The 21,390-nt window shown below is 39.5% G+C and overlaps 1 protein-coding gene across 1 annotated transcript in view; it reads left to right on the plus strand.

Annotated features, from left to right (window-relative positions):
• Positions 1 to 17,442, plus strand: part of pan2 (poly(A) specific ribonuclease subunit PAN2) — a 29,475-nt gene extending 12,033 nt beyond the window's left edge. The window contains exons 13-26 of the mRNA XM_002934530.5: positions 4,661 to 4,809; positions 5,645 to 5,751; positions 8,032 to 8,130; positions 8,696 to 8,775; positions 9,942 to 10,089; positions 11,657 to 11,800; positions 12,142 to 12,201; positions 13,113 to 13,203; positions 14,154 to 14,311; positions 15,210 to 15,353; positions 15,567 to 15,746; positions 15,837 to 15,930; positions 16,399 to 16,596; positions 17,242 to 17,442. Coding sequence (XP_002934576.3) covers positions 4,661 to 4,809; positions 5,645 to 5,751; positions 8,032 to 8,130; positions 8,696 to 8,775; positions 9,942 to 10,089; positions 11,657 to 11,800; positions 12,142 to 12,201; positions 13,113 to 13,203; positions 14,154 to 14,311; positions 15,210 to 15,353; positions 15,567 to 15,746; positions 15,837 to 15,930; positions 16,399 to 16,596; positions 17,242 to 17,276 — 1,687 coding nt within the window. The 3' untranslated portion in view covers positions 17,277 to 17,442. The remainder of the gene's footprint in view (positions 1 to 4,660; positions 4,810 to 5,644; positions 5,752 to 8,031; positions 8,131 to 8,695; positions 8,776 to 9,941; positions 10,090 to 11,656; positions 11,801 to 12,141; positions 12,202 to 13,112; positions 13,204 to 14,153; positions 14,312 to 15,209; positions 15,354 to 15,566; positions 15,747 to 15,836; positions 15,931 to 16,398; positions 16,597 to 17,241) is intronic.
• Positions 17,443 to 21,390: the final 3,948 nt, after the last annotated feature.

Genomic DNA, 21,390 nt, shown 5'->3' on the forward strand with positions numbered 1-21,390 from the left:
TGGCTCATCTTACTAAACCTGTCTACTACCACCCAAATCACAGTTTTCCCTTGAGACGGGGGCAAATCAACAATAAAATCCATGGAAATGTGGGTCCACGGTTCTACAGGAATGGGTAATGGATTTAGCAGACCCTGGGATAAATTATGAGAGGATTTAGACCTTTGACAAATCGGACAAGAATTAACAAAGTTTTTAGTATCTAATTTGAATGAAGGCCACCAAACATGACGAGACAGCAAAGCAATGGTCTTAGCAATACCTGGATGACCTGCCATTTTGGAATCGTGTACCTCCTTCAATACTTGCTCCCTAAACTCTTCAGGTACAAACCATCTATTAGAAGGAGTATCAACAGGAGCTGAAGATTGAAAAGGGGTCAGTAAGGAAGAGAGGTCGGACTCTAAAGTTGCCACAATTAGGTCTTTAGGAATTATGGGAGAACACTCTCTGGAGTCCGAAGGGATAGATTCAAAACTCCTAGAAAGAGCACCCGCTTTAATATTTTTGGATCCTGGTCTATATGTAAGGGAAAAATTAAATCTAGAAAAGAATAGAGCCCATCTGGCTTGCCTAGGATTAAGGCGTTTAGCAGACTATGTATAGCAAATTTTTATGGTCTGTAAAGACCATCACGGGATACTTTGCACCTTCAAGAAGGTGCCGCCATTCCTCAAAGGCCCATTTGACGGCCAACAACTCCCTGTTCCCAATGTCATAATTCACCTCTGCAGGTGAAAATTTCTTGGAAAAGAAGGCACAGGGGTGTATTTTGTTGGTCGTCGGGTGCCTTTGAGAAAGGACTGCCCCTGCTCCCACCTCCGAGGCGTCTACTTCAACAATGAAAGGTAAGGAAGTATCAGGATGGCGAAGGATAGGGGCAGATACGAATTCCTTCTTAAGAAATTCGAATGCATGAACTGCCTTGGAGGACCATAAACTCGGATCTGCACCCTTCTTGGTTAAATCAGTGAGGGGGGCCACATAAGTTCTTAATAAATTGACGATAATAATTTGCAAACCCCAGAAACCTCTGAAGTGCACGCAAGGACAAAGGCTGAGCCCATTCAAGAATGGCCTTAACCTTCACAGAATCCATTGCCAACCCCTCATCGGATATGACAAAACCTAGGAATTGAACAGAAGGAACCTCAAAAATACATTTTTCAAGTTTTGCATAGAGATTATTCCCTCTTAGCCTCAACAATACTTCCCGGACATGATTACGATGATCAGACAGGTTAGAAGAAAAAATTAGAATGTCATCTAGGTAGACCACTACAAATAATCCTAATAGGTCCCGGAAAATATCATTTACAAACTCCTGAAAAACTGCAGGTGCGTTACAAAGGCCAAATGGCATAACAAGGTACTCATAGTGGCCGTCCCTGGTATTAAAGGCAGTTTTCCATTCATCCCCCTCTCTGATACGGATGAGATTATAAGCTCCTCTAAGATCAAGTTTGGTAAAAAATTTTGCATTCCTAACCTGGTCAAATAATTCAGAGATCAGAGGAAGAGGGTAACGATTCTTTACGGTGATCTTGTTCAGACCCCTATAATCAATACAAGGGCGTAGACTACCGTCTTTCTTACCTACAAAAAAAAAACCTGCCCCGGCAGGAGAACTAGAGGGTCTAATAAAACCTCTTTGTAAATTTTCATTAATATATTCTTTCATTACCTGGGCCTCCGGCAAGGAAAGAGGATAAGTTCGACCACGAGGAGGGGTAGAGCCAGGGATAAGGTCAATTGGGCAGTCATACTGCCTATGTGGGGGTAATGTTTCTGCAGCTTTTTTGGAAAACACATCAGAATATTCAGAATAAGTTGCAGGTAAACCCTCTAGTGAGGTAGTTGCTACTACCGAAGGAGTACAGACCCCCCCACAATTAGAACCCCACTGAATAATCTCCCCAGATACCCAATCAATAAGGGGATTATGAGCCCGGAGCCATGGCAACCCCAAAATGAGAGGCGAAGAAGCGCCTTCAATGAGAAAAAAAGCTATCTCCTCACAATGATGATTGTTAACACACATAGATAATAACATAGACTTCTTGGAGACTATACCTGACCCTAGGGATCTCTTATCCACTGCTAAAACTCTCAGGGGGGTACTTAGAGGTATTAGAGGAATATGATGTTTAGCTGCAAAAGCAGCATCCAGGAAATTACCCTCCGCCCCTGAATCCACGAAAGCAGTTAAATTAATAGAGCCCTTAGGCCAGGTCAGTTTGACCGGAATCAAAATCCTAGAGGCAGATAGGGGAGAGGAAACACCTGCACCCAAATGGAGCTCCCCTTCTCCATTTAGGCTTGGGAGTTTCCCGGCCTCTTAGGACATTGATTTAAGAAATGACCTTTCTCCCCACAGTATAAACACAACACTTGGGAACGCCTGCGAACCTTTTCCTCAGGAGATAAGCGGGAAACACCCAATTGCATGGGTTCCTCCAGAGGTAAAGGTACGGAGGGACCAGGACATTCAAAGTTAGACACAGCTTTAGAAGAGCTGGAAAAATTAGAACGAATTTCTCACCCCTTCTTTCCCTCTGTCTCCTATCTACCTGGATGGCTAAAGACATGAGGTCATCCAGGTTGGAAGATAGGGGATAGTTGACCAGACTATCCTTGATAGAATCAGACAAGCCTATACGAAACTGACTGCGCAAGGCCATGTCATTCCAGCCAGTTTCCACTGCCCACCGACGGAATTCAGTGCAATACACCTCCACATCGCATTTCCCCTGACGAAGCCTACGAATCGCGGCGTCGGCAGTGGATGCACGATCCGGGTCATCGTAGAGAATCGCCATGGAGTCAAAGAAATTGTCTAAGGAGGAACGGGCTGGGTCAGCGGTGGGCAATCTGAGGGCCCAAATTTGAGGGTCACCTTGAAGGAGGGTCATTACAAACCTTACTCTTTCCTCATCAGTAGAGAAAGAATGAGGGAAGAAACTAAGGTATAGCTTACAAGCCTCTTTAAATATAAAAAAATTTAGATCGGTCCCCACAGAATTTATCGGGGAAGGCAATCTTAGGTTCTTGGGGCCTAAAGGTGTTACCCCACATGGAAGTAGAACCTACCGGAGGAGAAGATACAGGACTGGACTGCTGAGGAGTCTCCAGCTTACGGGTCAGATTGTGGAAACCCTGCAGAAGATAGTTCTGTTTCTGCTCTTGTTCCTCTAGGCGTTGAAGTAAGGTGGTCAGTAAGGTGTGTCAGTGTGACCGCCTTTGGCTTCGGGAGGAGCCCTCAGCTACTCAGATGCCACCTGGACTTAAACGAGAGGTGCAGGGCAGGAGTTCTGGCCAGCAATGGGGCACGACAGTATAAAAAGTCTTAAGGCCAACGGTCACGGTACAGACTGGAGTTAGCAGATACGATGTCAGACAGACCGGGTCGAGGCAGGCTGATAGCGAGGAACGTCAGGCAGGCAAGGGTCACACCGGGTAATCAGTCAGAAGGATTAAGCAGAATCAGTAGTGAAAAACAGGCACGGGTCAGGATACAGATATTCAGAATAGTCAAAGCCAGGCAGGGTCAAAACAGGAATCAGCAATAAGTAGGAGCTTAAAGCACAGATATAGGCACCAGAAATAAACCTATCACGGGCAAATAAGCATTCCAGAAAACCCCTTTAAATACCCCTTTAATTTTTCAAATTTGGCGCCATTGCGCGCTGACGTCACGCGCCAGCGTGCCTGCGCCTTTAAATAGCCGACGTGCGCGGCACGCGCGCATTAGGAAGGAGCCGGCTAGAGGAGCGGCGCAGCAGGCGTCCCTGCCGATGGTGCGGCGGGCGTCCCCGCCGCACCGAAGGTAATTTTATTACAGGGTCTTAATATAGTGTACATGCAGTACACTTGAGATTGTTTTGAACTGTAAGCCCCTTGGTGCTGGCTGTGTTTTATTTTGTATTTTTTATTCTGTGCACATGGGCGGCTATTTATTAGCATTTTGGAGTGAGGTGCTGTCCTGAGGACTTTTTACTAGTTACGTTTTTTTTCTTACTAATAATACCTGTGTATTTTGATTTGATTTTGTGTATTTCTAAGCTTGGATAGCACCCGGGTTTCATGCCTTTTTAAAAAAAGGAGTGGAGCACACCCGTCACCAAAATAACAGCCCTGAGTGCAGGTAATAAAAAAGACATATATAGAGAAAGAGTACCGCACACTCAGGGACTTGGTGCAAAAGAAAAAAAGTTTATTGAAAAAACTCCAAAGTTTTGAGTACAAACAGTACTCTTCTTCAGGGACAAACCACATATAAAATATATATCTCCAGTCTGCACTCTAATGCAAAAAGTGTATATAGCAGACAGAGCGAGATTATATATTAGTATAAAAAGCTTTACGTCAGATAAGAGGGAAGCAATACAATACTTGTATTTTACTTTGCTTTTTTATTCAGTCAGCTGTGACTGAATTATTTCACAAATTGCTACTAAACCTTTATTGATCCTTATATCTATATGTCTGCAGTATCAGTTAACATATGAGACAAAGATTCATATGAATGCTTTTTAAAAACTTTTTGGTTTAAATGTTTTAACACACGCCTGTTGTACAGTTCCATTGGCAGCATAATTCTGTAATCACAGCATTTGGATATTAGGTGCCCTGACATATTTGCACTTTACTACCCCTACAGCTCTTTCGCTTCCTCAGGGGGCTCTGTGATTGGACAGCTGTTTGGGTGCGAAGTAGAAAACTGCAGCATGTGCCGCTGTGGCAAAGAAACTGTGCGTGTCTCTACAACCCTGCTCTTTACTCTATCCTACCCAGAGACAAACAGTAATGGTATGTAAAACTTATTTGTGGCTTGAAATGAGAATCCACAGATGCTACCGACATTCTGCTGTGTAACCTTTACATTATACATGGAGGGCTGTTGGCTAAAAGTGGAAAACTCACACAGATAATAAAGTTGCATACTAATTAATGAGTTCATTTTATATCACTGCACAGTGCAACCCCCTTTTCCCCCCTGAAAATATAGTCAATATAGTGCAATGTGCTATAAGGGAAATATATGGGAGCGGTTGCACTTTAGTAAAATGCCCCATGACTGTTCACATTATTTATTACTGAGGACTGAGGCAGGCCATTGGACACCAATTACGTTTCTTTCAGTTTTGCTGAAGAAAATATTTGTTTCTAATCATAAATAATGGAGAATGTAATAAATGGTTTATAATATGTTCCATCCAGGTCTAGTCATCAATAGCAACCATTTAGCAGGTTGCTTCACAGGCCTTCAGCATGGCTCTGATTGGCTGCTATGAGTTACTAGGTCTGCAGCATACTCTACTCTTGTAATGGCTTTGCCTCCTCTGGTAACTTTAAGAGACCTACTTCTGTTTTTAAAACAGAAATTCAGATATTTTAGTGCAGAGAGTGCAATTCCATTGCAAGTAGCAATGTGCCCACCCCCCAAACCAGTCCTAAGCAAAAGGGGGGGGGGGGGGGGGTTGGGGCATCACGGTTGCTGCCTCAGGTGGTAGCAATACCCAAATCACCCCTGCAGCCATTTTAAGTTTTGTTCAAAGGCCTTTTTTAATACTGCCTATTTTTATCCCCCCAAATAAACCATTCAATTTCAATATCTTTCACATTTCATTTTTTTTTTTTTTAGATAAAGCCCCACAGGACTTTGAGTTTGTAGAGGTGCTAAGGAGAAGTATCTGTCTGGAGCAGAGCACGCAGGCTTGGTGTGAGAACTGTGAGAAGTACCAGCCCACAGTATGTTCAGGAAGTACCTTAAATTTTTATGTACAACATTTTTTCTTCATTATAAGCATGTATGAGACATGATTCCACTAGTAAAGTTAGTGGGCCACAAGCAGAATATTGTGAAGCATATCGTTTGGTGGCAGAAATTTAATTGGTTGGTAACTTTATGTTGTACTGTTGAGTGGCACTAACCAGCTCTTCGATAAAAATAGGAAAATATATCAAATATGGACTGTGCAGTTTGATAATCCACACTCACCAGCACACCCTGGCCTTTCCACTCTGCACAGTATTTAGAGAGACTTTGGCACTCTCCACCACGATCCAAATAACATAAAAATACCGGCACAGGACTTGTTTAAGCGGGATAAACCCTGCTGATTTTTAATAGTAGCTAAATAAGTTTATCCCGCTTAAATAAGTCCTGTTGTGCCGGTATTACTGTGCAGTTTGATACCTTTGAAGACCAGTAAAACAGAATATGAACATCAAAAAAAAAATTGTCTAGTGAAAGAAAATGTTATCCTGAACATTTATTGAAAAGGTGAGGTAAATTTTTTGGGAAAATGTAATTTGTATTGAAAGCAACGTCTGTCTCTCCCTTGGTTCCAACTATTTACTTAATGTAAATTCCTCTGCCCCAAATGAACTGACTGACTTAGCATATTAATTATTAATTTTAGCTGTTTATATGAACTGCTTATTATAGAGTAACATCAGCTGTTTATATTGGGACCTATTTAATGAATGATATGAGCATCTCCTAAATATCTGAATAACAGATGCAAGGAATTGTGGCAATTAAAATCTTTGCTTGCAGAGAGCTGATTTGTCCTACATTGTACTAGGAGTCCAAAAGGGACACACCAATACTGATTTCAGTTGCAGTTTATAGGTATAAGATCTATTATTTAAAAATTTTGGGACCTTGGGTTTTCTAGGTAAGGGATCTTTCTGTAATTTGGATCACCATACCTGTTAAAAACATTTAACATGCATCTTACTTACCATCAAGTACAAGGCATGGTTTTATTATTATCGAAAAATCATTTCTAAAAGTGAGAATTATTTTACTTTAAATAGAATGACATTCCTGCAATTTGAAGCTTTCTGGATATCTGGTTTCCTATATCTGTACAGATAACTTTACAACGAGCGCCAACTCTGTTGTTATTCACTTATTAACTTTACAACAACAACAACAAAACATTTGTAAAGCGCTTTTCTCCCGTGGGACCCAAAGCGCATTTACTGAAAGTAAATATAATTCTAAGCAACTTTCATTCAGAACAGCACCTCACTCCAGTCACGCTACCTTGTGCACGGAAATACAATATATATATATATATATATATATATATATAATTAAATCACAGCCAGCACCAAGGGTCTTGTAGTTCAACAACTTTGTGTAATTGCGTGTACAACTGACGTGATATATATAATTTTATTTATTTTTCATTAACATGTTTAATTGATTTATTTGAAATGTATTTGATTTTACATTGTAAAGCCAATATTTGTCTCTTTACATTCTCTGCGCTCGTGGCTCTGACCCCTGAAACAGCTTCCTTCTGCTACATTCTTTTAGATCCTGAGAACAGAAAAGAAAAGGAATTGCTTTCAACAGCAATTACAAATAACCTTTACAACTAAGATATTTCATGTATATTAGAAAGCTGCTCCAAATTGGATTCTAAAAGCAAGCATATATTCTGTTATGGACATGGCAGTTGGCCACAGAGTAATATTTGTTACAACGCTGAACAAACTCAATTTTTATATATTAGGGTATGTATTAAGGGATCCTTAATTTCTGTGCTCAGCCAAACATTGAACCCACCAGAAAAAAATTAAAGTACCAAACTGCTCAAGTACCAAACTGAATTTAAACCCTACATTGCAGTAAAAACTGATCACTAAACTGTTCCAGTTTGACATATATACTGTACATTTATACAATGCTCAGCAGGAACTTCTTTCCTTACTAAGCATTCCTTCCAACCTTTCCACAGAGCAAAAGTTACAATGGATACATTAATTGCTGCCATTTCCTTGATGCTGCTGAGAAATGTAGCAACTAATGTATCATTTTAACTGTTTAAAAAGTTGGCAGCCTGTCTCACAGAGTTTAAAGAATGATGAAACTGAAACTAATACATTTAAGACATTTCTTAAAAGTATACACATTAGAAAATAGTGATACAAAAAAGTAATCAAATGTGTGGTGTCCTATTTGAAAATGTTTTTATAGAATTGAACTGCTCATTAATTTGTTTTATGACACAGGTTCAGACCCGGAATATACGCTGCTTACCAGATGTGCTTGTCATAAACTGTGAGGTGAACAGCACTAAGGAGGCAGATTTTTGGCGCGCTCAGGCAGAGGTACAGATATAAATAACTTTACTCCTATAACAGGCACATTTTTATATTAAACAAACAAGTATATCCAGCAGGATTTTTTATTACTAGCTGTATAAATACAGCCTTGGGGAGAGTCTATATAAAGGCAACAGACATCACTGTATTGATTGGGGGGCTCGGGTCTGTGTACACGTAGTAAATGACCTTTAAAATCTTTCAGCAAATGCAGAACAATATTTAATTTGTTTAAGATACAGGATTCAAGTTGTTTATTGTATACCCTTATCGCAGGGGCCCTTAAACTTTTTTTTATCCGTGAGCCATATTCAAATGTCAAACAAGCTGGAGACCAACACAAGCATGCAAAAGGTTTCTAAGGGTGCAAAATATGGGCTGTGATTGGCTATTTGTAGCTCCTGTGTGGGTTTCCAACCAGGAATTTTAAAAAAGGCACCGGCTTTGGGCCATTGGGAGCAACATTCAATGGGTTGGTGAGCAACATGTTGCTTGGAAGCCACTGGTTGGTTATTACTACATTAGGGGTAGGTGACCACTTCATCTGTTGTCCTTATTTTTTTCTTACTAGCATGCATTTAAAAAAGCTCTTCGAAAAGCTGATCTGAATTTCCCCAGTGCTAACACTAATGAGAAAAACATTGGAGACTGGTAAGTACAGCTGCCCAGCTGCCAAAGTCAGTTATATTAATTTTTATTTGCACCTTTTTAAAGGAACAGTAACACCAAAAAATTCAAATGTATAAAAGAAATTCCAATATAATTTTTCTGCTGCCCTGCATTGGTACAACTGGTGTGTTTGCCTCAGAAACACTACTGTGGTTTATATAAAGAATGCAGCTGTGTAGCCATGGGGGCAGCCATTCAAAGGAGAAAAGGCACAGGCACTTAGCAGATAACAGATAAAACACTATTGTATTCTACAGAGCTTATCCGTTATCTGCTCTGTAACCTGTGCCTTTTCTCCTTTTTTCCAGCTTGAATGGCTGCCCCCATGGCTACACAGCAGCTTATTTATATAAACTATAGTAGAGTTACTGTAGCAAACACACAACTTTTACCAGTGCAGGGCAACAGTACATTATATTTCTTTTACTTTAAAACTCTTTCATTTTTTGGTGTTACTGTTCCTTTAAGGTGCATTTTTCTCATTTTCTGTGGGTATGTGCATGCATTCATCTCACATACAGGGTGAAAGTAATAATAGGTATTGAAGTAATGGCAGAACCAGGATGACTGATGTGCTGCTTGGACTATTTTGAGGAGATTAGGCAGCTAATCTTCCTGTGCACCATGAGCCTTAGCTAAAGCATAGATTCTTAACCTATGTGTTTGGAGATCATACTGGTTCCCATAGTGTTTTTAGTACATCGTCCATTATTCCTTTTTAATGCGGTGACGTTTCTTGCTACAAAAGTAAATTAATTAAGGCTTATCATTTTGGTAAACAAATTAAGATTTTGGATCTGATTACTAAGAAAAGAAGGAGTTTTTCCAGCTTGGTGACACTGGCTAGGATCTTGAGTGCTTATCTATAACTTATGTGCTAGGAAATATTTGCAGCGTTACCCCAAAAAGTGACTATAATGGTTGTAGAAAAAAAACAAAGAAGTTTCCAAAACAGAGAGCGTTTACTAGATTTCATATTGTCTGTAACTAAATATGTGTTTTGATGATAGTAAGGCATTTTACTGCTTTAAAATATATTATTAAAAGGATAAACTTTATATATCTGTGCTTATAAGAATATAGATAATAGGACAGTACTCACAAAGTACAGAACAGATTTAAATGTTACAATTATTTTTGCTTGCCAGGGATGATCTCAATAATACAGGAGTGCCACCACCAACCTTTATCCCTTCAGTAGAAGAGCTTCGCAATGTCTGGGTGCCTTGTTCTCTCAAAATGAAGCTTTCCAAGACCAAAGGGTTGGAGGTTCTGAACTGCATGGAGAATGAGGAGGTGAGCAGCACTGTTTACATTGCATTTATAGGGTTAAGCCTAAGGCAATCGATTTTTGCAACAGCTTTACCTAACATAACAAGGACCAATCAAAAGTACATCTTTAGCACATCCTTTTACATGCCAAGCCTTTCTGCTATTGTGGCAGAGGATTTTGTCATCAAAAATAGTTTTAAATTTTATTTCATTTCGGGAACATTGTTATACATAGTATGTGACAGTTTCACCAGCTAGTTCAAACTGGCATGTGTGTTTCGGAAATGAGCTGGAAAGTGGTATGCAGTGGGGTTTTTTTTGTAAAAAAAATTATGTCCATGTTTGTGCTGCATTGCTGATATGCTTGCTTGTGTTAATAGTAAATATAAATACAGTAGCAGTCATCTTTTCACATATAATTTACAAAAACAGTAATAAGTTTTATCACTGATAAAATCCATGTACTTTTTTTTTTATTATGGAAAGCATTAGGAAAATTGGAAATAGACGTTACACAGCCAAACGCAGCAGGCAACAGGCCTCATGGGCTTCAGTTGGTAAAGGGGCAGGGGTCTTTTCCACTTCCAAAAAAAGTTAAAAACCAGTAGGGCTTTTAGTACCTTGTAATCCACAGCTAGGGTAGCTGCTCAGACAGTGCCAACTAGAGACTGATTTTAGTGGTGTATAACTGACTCCTGAATACACGGGACCTGATTTATAATATTAGTGGCACAAGCTGAATTGGTATTTTTATGTCATGTATTGAAATTTTAATCTTAAACTATTTTTTAGATATTGACATATTTAGTTGCCATTATTCACAGGTTTACTTCTTACATAATATTCCTAGAAATATTTAGTGTAAAATATATGGCATATATATATATATATATATATATATATATATATATAGTCCAAAATAGATGCCGCACTCACAGGACTTAGTGGAAATAAAGAAATGTTTATTTGATGGAAAACACGTCAAACTAACGTTTCGGCCGCATCCACAGCCTTTCTCAAAGTGCACAAACAAATTACAAACCCACTCTTAAACCCTATTTGGCGCCAATCTAGAGTTCATAGGGTGCGGCCGAAACGTTAGTTTGACGTGTTTTCCATCAAATAAACATTTCTTTATTTCCACTAAGTCCTGTGAGTGCGGCATCTATTTTGGACTATACTATTTATACTATACTGCACCCAGGCATATTTCGACATTGATAAACGTGAGTGCCTACTTGCATGCATTTTCCATATATATATATATATATATATATATATATATATATATATATATATATATATATCTGCATATGCATGCTTAGTCTTATCAGTGGAAGCAGCCACATTTGCTCTGACAAGATATCTCATACATATACTAATGTAAAATGCCACCTAGTGGCTAATTTTATATCTAAATAGTGGGAAGCTTGTTTGGCTTGTACCAAGCAACAAGGCAGCAATTAACAAACATTGGAGCACCCTTGTTTAACTCAGGAAAAAAGTCTTACCATAGTTACTGTTTTGTAAATACTTATATATCTTGATTTAAAAATGCCCTCATTGCTTCTTTGTTTTCTTCGTTCTACAGCTGCTACAGTCAGATGACGACAAAGATGAGTCCACAAATGTGTATGATCTCATGGCCACTGTAGTTCATATCTTGGACCCACGTACTGGTGGCAGCTTGGTGGCTCATATAAAAGTGGGTGAGACATACCATCAGAGGAAAGAGGTAAGGCAAAGAAAAAAAAAAAACTGTTTATCTGTAGCATAGGAGACACCCAATGTGTAACCTGCACCCCATGCCCTGAGGTCACTTCTGATTTAACACATTATTGTACAAATCACATTATGCTTCTTTAATCTCTTGGAATAAAATAAGTTTCACATTATTGCCATTGCATTGCACAGTGTCTCCCATCCAAGTACCATAAACTGAACAGGGATTGACGTTTAGTTAATTGCAGCAGAATGTGTCCAGTCATCCCTGGAATAACATATAGCATATAACATATGTAGTAACCTGCCTGTATGGGTCTTGGGTTTTCCTCATTTGAGTTTGTTTCTCTTTAGGGAGTCACACACCAGCAATGGTACCTTTTCAATGATTTTCTTATAGAGCCTGTGGATAAGGTAAGATAGCGAGAAACCATGTGGAGTATTCCATGTAACACAATCACAAAGCTTGATCTGTACATGATTTATAGGCACTGTATTAGCAGATCATTATTAAGTATGTCCTGAAGCAGGAAACCTTTTAAATATTGATAGTTACTCTATCAATACTTGGCAATACTTGTAGCAGTGATCTCGGTAATCTAGAATGTGTTTTTGGGTAGATGGGCTATTTGCTGCACTGGCCATTGCCATCATTGGGAAGAGATATATATTGTTTTTTATGTGTTTTTGTCATATGTTTTACTCACATTTTCTCTGATATATTTATCCAGTTTAAATGTTAGTAAGGGATCCAACTCAAAGCAGTGCCATTCATCTAGCTGCTAACTGGCTCTTGCTTTTTGTCATGAGCACTTTAATGCTGCATGACGGTGAAGGTTGTTATTTATGAATGCAGCCATGCAATCATTTTTCCAGTGCAAATCACCATTATAGGAGCTAGCTTATGCAAATGATACATCTTGCTGTGTCTCATCCATGTGTGCCCAAGGGGTAGGCATTGTTATGCCGATTCATTGCATTAATGTGCAGTTCAGATAACAATGTAATGCATGCAGTAATCACTTTCATGACTATGCTGTACATGTTCTTCCTCTTATTTGCTGTAGCTTGTTATGGTAAATGTTGCACAGATGCTGCTAACCATTTGCAGAGTCTGTATGTCATTCAGGTAGCGGGAGGCCAAACATCAACATTGACATTTGGGTGCTCATTTGCATGCCATAATCCTTTGTATCGCCTAGTGTGCAATATTGCCACAATTGGGTATTCCTACTGAAATCCTTCCTGTGCACACTTCTCGCTGCATTTTAAATGGAAGCAGCTAGGATTTTTAAATCTAATCATCACTCTCTTTTCCTCTTAAGTGTGAGGCTGTGCAGTTTGACATGACATGGAAAGTCCCCGCAATTCTATTTTACACGAAAAGAAACCTGTATTCAAAGTACAATTTAACAAGTAAGATGCCTTAAAGGAATATTATTCTGAAAACCTAATTTACTTTAAAACATATATATTTTTCTGTCTTTTTATTGGTAAAACAAATGTACATCCATTGATATAGCATGCGGTACTTAGTAGTTTTCAGTCTTATTATATAGTGTTTGGTGCCTAATTTCATATATTGCCAGCACATAGCACTGTTACCATTTTTTTTTTAAACTGACAATGTTTATTGGTTTTATTATTAATTTTACATTTGGCAGACTGCTTAGCGCAGTTTTCTGCTTCAGCAAAACAGTTGGTAAATGAAATTATAAATGGAAAAATAGAAATAAGAAAAAAGGGTAAAAAAAAGAGGTAAGGAACAATAACAAGTAAAAAAACAAAAAAAACATAATTGTAGTGGCTGGAACATAGGTTTTGGTAGAATGGGAGTGTTTACTCCTTGTAAGTTCTGTGGGTTTTGGTGTTTAAAAGGATTTTCAATAGTTCTAGCATGTATAGCCATGAATAGTTGAGTATCCTTTTCATGGGCTAGTCAAGGTAGCCAGATTTTATCATAGGCTTCTATGTCATTTTTCAAAATATATGAGAGTTTTTCATTAGAAGCTATGCTGATTATTTTTTTCCAATTGCTGGCAAAGATTAACCTTGCAGCCAATTATATATGTTGGCTCAACCTGTGAGCCGAATTTGTATACTTTTGGGGTTTCTTTCCTAATAGTAGAGTTAAGGGGTCTTTGGGGAATTTTGTATGGAAAATCCTTGATAAAAGGTGAGTAACTAAGTTCCAAACTTCTGAAACACTGTTACCATTTTTAGCCATAGAGGTACCTATTATGAACTGTAGGGAGAGTAAACCGAATATAAGCTGTACTTATAGGTGCTATGTTTAGAACTAGGTTCTCTATGGCCTACTGTACAGATATCTGTTTTTTAACTTGTGCTGTGCTGTTTGATTGCAGTTAAAAACCCAATAGAAGCCAGTGTTTTGTTAGCTGAAGCTTCTTTGGCAAGGAAACAGCGAAAATGCCATGCCACCTTCATTCCATTGCAACTGAATGAAATGCCACAGTCAGGAGAGCTCGTGGGACTTGATGCAGAGTTTGTTACTCTCAATCAGGTAATTTGAGTATATTGTGAGCAACGTCAGCGCTTCTTCTGGAAAGAGGCTATTAGTAGACTTGCCTGTCCTCCTTTTATTGTAAAAATAAAAATGCCCTAAAACCAATACCAATATTTTCGTCTGTGCAGCTGTGGTTTTTTTTTTTTTTTGTTGTGCAGAAATTAAAAATGGCCACAAACGTGCAACAGGGTCACTGGGCTTTTATTTATATAAGGTGGACATATTTGCACACGAACAGTAACCTATTGCAATAATCCAGTGATTAACTTTTATCAGCCAGCTGCAGGTTGACCAACGAAAGCAAACATTTTAATAGTTGTTAGGTGTAACTGCCCTAAGGGAACTGCCACACAGGCCTTATTCTCAGCCTGTGTATAAAGGCAGCTAATCCGCAGACTTTACTTCGTTCATGTGTCTGCATTCGGCCTGGATGCAATCACACAAAGCACATTTTATTGTTTCTGCACCAAAGTGCCACATGAGCAGAGACCCTGCAGATTGGCTGATTCTCTGCCTGCTTTTATATGCAGGCTTAGGGATATATGTATCCAAGAGTGAAGTTAGAGCTCGCTACATTCTGCTAGAGTGAAATTCTGCCACTCTTCGTTAATTTCAACGGAATTTTTTAAGGGCATATTTATCAAAGGGTGAATTTTCACTTTTACTCATTGACAAATACCGATATAGAAATACCATAGAAATGAATGGAGAGTTGCAGAATTTCTGTACCCCATAGAATCAGTTCAGTATGGCACTGAAACTGATGAAACTGATTATCACTGATTATCCTGGCAACTCAGAGGTATTTTTCTTGCTCATTCACCATAACATAATTATTGCTACCCTCAGTGACAAGGATTTCATTATTTGCTGTATTTTTTCTGTATCTCTTCAGGAGGAGGCTGAACTTCGAAGTGATGGTACAAAATCTACAATCAAACCCAGTCAGATGTCAGTGGCTCGCATCACCTGTGTCAGAGGACAAGGGCCTCATGAGGGTGTGCCTTTCATAGATGACTATATCTCGACCCAGGAACAGGTGTGGTTTAATACAATATATACAATACATTAAATTTTTAAAAAATACTCCTTAATATTGCATTCATCAAGGCACAGGTTGTGTTATTTTTTTTTACAAGGTTGTTATTTGCAAACTTTTTAAGCTGAAAGGGGCAGTGAGGTGATTAATAGGATAAGCAGTAATTAAATGGTAAGCATCATGTGTAAAGTAAACTGAGCTGTTTGCTTGCAGGTGGTGGACTACCTTACCCAGTACTCTGGGATCAAGCCTGGAGACCTTGATGCAAAGATCTCATCCAAGCATCTGACGACGCTCAAATCTACGTATCTCAAACTTCGTTTCCTTATTGATGTAGGAGTGAAATTTGTGGGTCATGGGCTGCAGAAGGATTTTCGGGTGATTAACCTGATGGTATGTTTGCTTCAAGTTTAGCATTACCAAAAGTGGACATGAACTATTAGGACTGGAAATGGAATGTTATGTTCCATGTCTTCCCTGTAGGTTCCAAAGGACCAAGTGATTGACACTGTTCATTTGTTTCACATGCCTCGAAAAAGAATGATTTCTCTCCGGTATCTGGCCTGGTATTTTCTAGGTAAAAACTATTTGTTTAGTGTCATGCTTTTTGGTTTGTGACCTTCTGACTCCTCTTTTTCTGTGAAGGAAAGCAGTTCTGGTACTTCCTGCTCCTCTTATTCTGTCAGGGAATTGATGAATGTACCTCCTGTTCCACTTGTTTTGACAATGAAATGGTGGATATACCTCTTGTTTAGCCAACCTTGTGCACATCTTCCATCTCTTTTTTTTTTTTTTTTTTGTCTTTGAAGTGGCGTGCATGTGTACATTATGCTCCTATTGCTTTGTCAATGATGGGCATGTATATCTTGTTTCCTTATTTGGTCACTGTGTTCCTTTCCTCTTTTTGTCATTGAATTTAGATGTATACATTTTCCCCCTTCTGATGCTGTGTTTACCTCTGTCACTGAAATTGCAATGAGCTGGTGGAAAAGTTTTCTTTTAAAAAGATCCTCCCTCTGTAGTATAAGCCATTGCTGTTTTGCAGACCTTAAGATACAAGGGGAGACTCATGACAGTATTGAGGATGCGAGGACAGCTCTGCAGCTATATCGCAAGTACTTAGAACTGAGCCGTAATGGGACAGAACCAGAGAACTTCCGCAAAGTGTTAAAAGGGCTGTACGAGAAGGGCCGTAAGATGGACTGGAAGGTTCCAGAACCAGAGGGTCAAAGCAGCCCAAAAAGTAAAGTCAACATTATTCTTCTTGACAACGACTGGCACCACACACACTGACTAAAACAATATAAAACCTATTACTTACTCAAACCCTACACTCTGTGTTAGTTTTAGAAAAGTTTGACTACCTCTCTTTAATTAGCTATAATTAACAGGGGAATGTTTGCAGGGTAAATGTGGTCCAAAATGGTTCTCAAGTAGTTTTTCCAATGGCATGTGCTTTTCTTGTGTCCTCCATCATTAATCACATTATCCCCTAATTAATTGATTTAAATGTTATTCTTGATGCTATATTTAAAAAAAAATTGGGTACTGTGGGTCAACCATGTTCATGGTCATTTCTCATTACTCGTTGATAATATTTAGCTAAAAAAGGCTAACTTGATATACAGCTCCTGAATCGCTACACTGGACAAAATAATTAGCACATTAATTGACTTGTTAGTCACCTCTGTACCCATACACATAGCTGTCCACTCTGGTACGTATTAATGTTGGTCCTGTTTGTAGAACAGTGCTACTTCAGTGTATCACTTGTCTTTCAAAATCCACATAAAATTCTAACTGCCCCAATAGGACAACTTTACTGCACTGCGATTGATGTATTCCATAAACCATGTCTAACAGATTTCCCCTTCTCTTTTATCCACAGATGCACCAGTGTATTCTGCTATGGTGGGACTTTAGGGTGCTTTTTAATTTCTCTTAGTGACTTCCTGTTAAAGTGGCACTTACATTCCATTAGTATTTCTATTAATGGGGTTTTATTTGTTATGAATTGTGAACCCACACGTCTAAAGCCGTTCTGTGAACGCACTACATCAAATTTTTAATAAAAAGAAAATAAAGTCTGCGTTGCTTATCTGTGCTTTCTAAATAAAATAATGTTTGCATTCAAATGGACAGTGCCATGTACATATACAGTGCTTTAAAAAGGACAAATACATGATAGGGATATAGACTTCCACAGTGACACTGCCTCCTACTTCTGGCGGCTGTTGCTTATTTATATGCTCACACTCTCCCCACTAGTGATGTCAGAGAGAGGCGGGTTGGGTGCTTGCATTTAAGTAATAACGATATGCTGTTTTGGGAGAGGGTGGATTAGGGTCAGATGTGGGGCAGCTTTTTGTAGACCCACTCATCAGTAACACCTACTGCTCATTTTAACACAGACACAGAGGAGAGGATCTAAGAAGATTTCTAATTAAAGATGTTTTCCAAAAATAAGCAGTGCCAGGGTATTTGCCTAAGAAGCCATATTTCAAGAGGCAGGGGTCATTGTATAAATCTTATAAATACAATATATGTTCCCAGGCTTCACTGGCCGATTTGGTTAACTTTTCTTATACCACCTAACCTTCTGGGCATTTATGTCAGCTCCACAGTGAGCAGGTGAGCTGTCCAAGTCTAAATTTTTTTTCTGCTAGTGCAGGTGGCCTCATCCATATGACTTATGCTCTGTGACTTCAGTCACACTTTACTGCTGTGCTGCAGGTTGAAGTGATGTCACCACCCCTTTCCTTCCCAGTAGCCAATCAGCAGAACAAAGGCCAGATAACAGATCCCTGACATCTGCATTGCTAAATAAAAAATCTGAGAATAGCACTCAGTAGTTAAAACTCAAGTCTCAATAGCTTATCTGAAAGCAGTTGCATTGTGAAGTGATGTCTCATTCAGAAAGAACAGAATCAGGCACAGCAAACTCAGATGAATGCCTAAACATCTGTATTACAAAATTAAAAAATACATAAAGATCACGACAATCCCTTTAAAGTTGAAAGCAGTATATTGCTATCTTTTAAAGACAACTCATATAGCCTGCCTAGCTTTGAAATATTCAGGGCACTTAATACTGTACGTCTGGATGCAATAAGCAGACGCTAATATAGAATAAACATGCCTACAACAATACATAATTATGAATATATTCTTGTTCATTGTATATAAACTTTGATGTGGTATAAATACAAAATATTTATACAAACTCAACTTATGATAGATACCCTTTAAGGATAGAAATTTAATTTTAAGCATCCTACTTCACACTCCAGTCCAGTTTTTTTTTTTTTTCACTGCTCAGATATGGTCCAACTAGCTGCAGTATACAAATACTGGAACACAATACAATATAAATATGGAATACAGAGAAGTCTGTGCCAGGGGTCATTAAATGCATTACGAGCCTATATGCCAGCCCTGTCTCACTAGTTAAACAGCTGACTAAGGCAATATTGAGATTCAATGGTTTATTTCTACCTCCAAAAACTCATATATAGGTTAATTGGCTTCTGGCAAAACTGACCCCATTTATTGCAGGGTTGCTACTGGTCATTTTTTTTTTCTAAGTACACAGTCAAAGGATACTGGAATATGTAATTTAGCTACGACTACAATGATTACAGGTTGGAAATCTATGTTGTACAGGATTTGTGTCATGACCTGATACAGTGTATGAGAAGCAAATACAAAATAAGCTTATGGAATACTTGATAAATTCTAGCACGCTTTTTATTATTTTTTTTTAAATACAGGTATGGGATCCGTTATCCAGAAACCCGTTATCCCAAATTACAGAAAGCCTATCTCCCATAGACTCCATTTTAATCAAATAATTCAGAATTTAAAAAATGATTTCCAAGGTATTTACAAGGTATTGTTATACCTTGTAAATGATCCCAGCTGAGATGTAGTTAACAATTAATGGATGCAAAACAATTCTATTGGGTATAATTACTTTTATTGATTTTTTAGTAGACTTGTAAAGCCTACATTTGCCTACAATCAGGGCCACCATCAGAAATCACGGGGCCCCTCACCAAAAAAATTTCTGGGCCCCCCTCCCACCAGTACAAAGGACTCACAGACATCAGACATTGGTAGCCAGCAGGCCCCCCCTAATACATTGGTAGCCAGCAGGCCCCCCCTAATACATTGGTAGCCAGCAGGCCCCCCCAATACATTGGTAGCCAGCAGGCCCCCCCCTAATACATTGGTAGCCAGCAGGCCCCCCCTAAAACATTGGTAGCCAGCAGGGCCCCCCTAATACATTGGTAGCCAGCAGGGCCCCCTAATACATTGGTAGCCAGCAGGGCCCCCCCTAGTACATTGGTAGCCAGCAGGGCCCCCCTAATACATTGGTAGCCAGCAGGGCCCCCCTAATACATTGGTAGCCAGCAGGGCCCCCCTAGTACATTGGTAGCCAGCAGTGCCCCACTAGTACATTGGTAGCCAACAGTGCCCCCCTTCCCCCAGTACATTTTTAGCCAGCTGTGCCCCCCTTCCCCCAGTACATTGGTAGCCAGCGTCTTGTTCAGCACCTCCGGCGTCTTATGCAGCAGCGGCTCCTTTGCGGTGGCTTCTGACTCCTTCCGGCAAGGTCCTTCCTGGATGACACCGCAGCACTTCTGAGAGCCGACAGAAGACAGGCCCTTTTATAAGGTTGCGCCCCGTGCGTACTGACGTGCATGTACGCACGGGGCGCAGCCAATAGGATTACCCGCTGGCCACCAATGACAGGGCCCGGAATTGATTAAAGGGGGCCCGAACGACTAAGAAAACTTTAGCACGGCCGGGCCCCCTTTTAAAGTTAAAATCATCCGGGCCCGGGACAATTGTACCCCCTGTGCCCCCCTGATGGCGGCCCTGCCTACAATGTATATCAGTTGGACACGTCTCCCCCACCCAAATGGCACCATTTGTATTGTATATGTCCCCTCCGTTTGCTAGCACCATCACATTTTCCTAAAGCAAATAGCAGCTTTCACCTTGTGGCCATTTTTCCTCTGATACATAATTGGATACATTTAAATCTGCAAACAGCATACACACACACAGACCCTTATTCAGAATACATTTCATCAAGAATACAGGCTTACACAGGCACGACTGTCTCTGATAAAAGTTCTGCTTTGTTTGAGCTGAGCTCAGGAGAGTTGGTTGGGAGAAAAAAATTGAAGCAGACAGTTTCTATGGGAACCATCAATGCCATCTCTTTACTGGCTGCAAGACTGGGGGGGGCGTGTTTAGTAATCTGAGCTTAGAACAACTGAGCATGCTCACAAGCCAACAGCCAAAGCAAATTCCTGAGGGAGGGGGCTGAGTGGGTTACAGGAGGTGAGGGAAATCTAAGTGATTTAGGGAACACTGCAGCCTTACTATTAACCTCTGGACAACCAGTGTGGCAGGTATTGAAAGATTTCAAAGAGGCTGTTCACTGATTAAATTTTTGTGTGTGGGGTTTACATGTCCTTTAAGGTATGGAGATCCAAATTATGGAAAGACACCTTGTCTGGAATACCTTTGGTCCCGAGCATATTCTCGATAACGGGTCCTATACCTGTATTTAAATCCTTGAACAAATTTGCAATATTCCTAAAATTCCCTAAGATATAAATCAATAGCCTTTCTAAAATCCAAATTATTTTTTTTCAAGTCTTGCCTGTCCCAAACCTCATATGGGAACCTTTAAATTAACTTACTAAAGTAATTTTGACCCTAGCAACCAAATAGCTGCTGAAACTATAAACTAGAGAGCTGCTGAACAAAAGTGAAACAACTAACCTACAAATAATAAAAAATGAAGACCAATCGCAAATTGTCTCAGAATGTTACTTTTTTACATCATACTAAAAGGTGAACAACCCCTTTAACGTGTCCAAAGACCTTAAGCTTTCTGCTACTGGCGACGCTGCACAGCCTATTGCATTTTAGCTGTTGTTGATTCACAACTCCATGCACACTCCAACAGCCAAAGGCTAACTACTAAAGAGCTGCATTGGGGCCAATCTACTGTAAAGTA

This window comes from Xenopus tropicalis, chromosome 2, assembly GCF_000004195.4.
Source record: "Xenopus tropicalis strain Nigerian chromosome 2, UCB_Xtro_10.0, whole genome shotgun sequence".
In the NCBI taxonomy this organism is placed as follows: Eukaryota; Metazoa; Chordata; class Amphibia; order Anura; family Pipidae; genus Xenopus; species Xenopus tropicalis.